We start from the raw sequence: 1861 nt of genomic DNA, 5'->3' as shown, positions 1-1861 counted from the left end.
TATCTGGGAATCTAGAAGTTGTAGAAGAAAAAGAAAAATTCTGTTGGTCCTCATTTTTCCTGCTCTATGGCTTTGAAACATCACCCAAGTAAGTGCAGCTGATCTATTCAAGAAATTACCTACAAAACATGTGGCAAAAGGCCACAGGGTGACCAATAGGTACTATGCAACCTCTCTCTTTTGAAGGAAAAAAATCCCAACCAAAATGCAGAAAGTTTTTAATTGCTTTGCTAAAACTTTCACCTTGTCTTGCCATAGGCTATGTAGGGGCAGGGCAAAGCTGTATATGGCAAGACAACAAGACATACTGTGTCTGCCTTGACAATGATCTACTTTTAATACCTGTCTACAGGATGTACACAAAATTATAACAATAAAGAAAGAGGTGCTCTAATAAATTGAGAGCTTTGTCTTTTTTTTGGACTGACTTTGAATAAAGAAAGAGGTGCTCTAATAAATTGAGAGCTTTGTCTTTTTTTTGGACTGACTTTGAAATGACCAAGAGCCTTCCCCCCTCAAACACTGACCTTTTACTTTTTATTGGGACACTTAAACAGGGTCAAATGAGTTCAAGTGTCAGCTAATTGTCAGTAGAAATAGTTTTATTTTATTTAGAAATTCTAGAATTACCTACTTATGATAAGGAGCAAATAGCAGTTGCCCTAGAGAGTAGCTACTCTTTTTTATAGTCATAAAGTCATTCTTCTGTCAAGTGTCTCCAGCCAAGTCTTCTGTTTCAATTTTTTTTCCATTTATTTGCTAAGGTTTTAAATAAATTATGGGTAGTTTATCCTAGAGTCTGTGAAATTGATGTTTCAATTTTTTTTCCATTTATTTGCTAAGGTTTTAAATAAATTATGGGTAGTTTATCCTAGAGTCTGTGAAATTGATTTTTTTTTTCCAAATTCCATTCAAATTTTAATTCATTTAATTCAATTCAATTTAAATTCATTTAATTCAATATTCAATTCAAATTCAATCCAGGTTAGATCCAGTGTGTCTCATACAATGAGCTCCACTGATTCGGCTGTGAACACAAGTAACAAATCTAAAAACATGATGTAAACAAGATGGCGCCAACATGGGTTGCGTTATGGGGATCAGGATTCGATGCGAAATCTCCCTAATAAATCCCTACTTATACCCCTTTCTGAGTGTTCACTAATCTAATAAGCTCTTAGATACCAACAACAAACCATCAGTTTCTAGAAATATCAAACTACAAACACACAGACTACTTGATTGACAGAACATCAGTTGTATTGTGTAATTGCAGATCAATCAATGTAGGTACATACATTTTTTTTTTCCCCCATAAAAAATCTGAGCAATCTCAACTCTAAACGTATCCATGTCAACAATCCATCAGCTAAAAGAAAAGGAGTGGGACTTCTTAAGGTGAGAAGAACTTAGATTTTATTTTTATTATTTATTTTACCAATTGATTTTTTTAAAGAGGTTTGCTCGAGGGAACTGTAACTACTAAGGTCTTATCATCCCGAAATCGAGGAGGGAAGGAAGACAGGATAGGAGAAAGCCAGCCTTTCTTAGAACAAACACTATCCCATCAGGACAATATCTGCCCCGGGCGGGAATCGAACCAGCGTCCTAGCGCTTACAAGGCAGACACTCTACCAACCAAGCTAACTAGGCTGGCAATGTAAGTACCTACTTAAAGCTTATTCCCTGGCAACTTAAAGCTCATTCCCTGATTTTTTGCAGGACTACCGGTTGGACTTTGGCCGATTTTCCGAGAGATGGAAGGGAGCTGTAGCCACTGTTGTTCCCGATAAGGGTGAGGAAGTTTGGGGAGCCATTTGGGAAATTGACTCCAAGGATATGGACAATCTTGACAAGTAAG

The 1861-nt window shown here is 36.7% G+C and overlaps 1 protein-coding gene across 1 annotated transcript; it reads left to right on the top strand.

The window, feature by feature from the left end:
- Positions 1 to 1290: 1290 nt before the first annotated feature.
- LOC113472935 (gamma-glutamylcyclotransferase-like) lies at positions 1291 to 1861 on the top strand (the record flags this gene model as incomplete). Its single annotated transcript, XM_026832718.1, has 2 exons — positions 1291 to 1398; positions 1723 to 1861. Coding segments are annotated over 2 exons (246 nt in total), but the record flags the coding sequence as incomplete, so codon positions are not given.

This window comes from Diaphorina citri, unplaced genomic scaffold (assembly GCF_000475195.1).
Source record: "Diaphorina citri unplaced genomic scaffold, Diaci psyllid genome assembly version 1.1 scaffold10654, whole genome shotgun sequence".
NCBI lineage: Eukaryota > Metazoa > Arthropoda > Insecta > Hemiptera > Psyllidae > Diaphorina > Diaphorina citri.
This window is presented reverse-complemented; position numbering and strand designations above follow the sequence as displayed.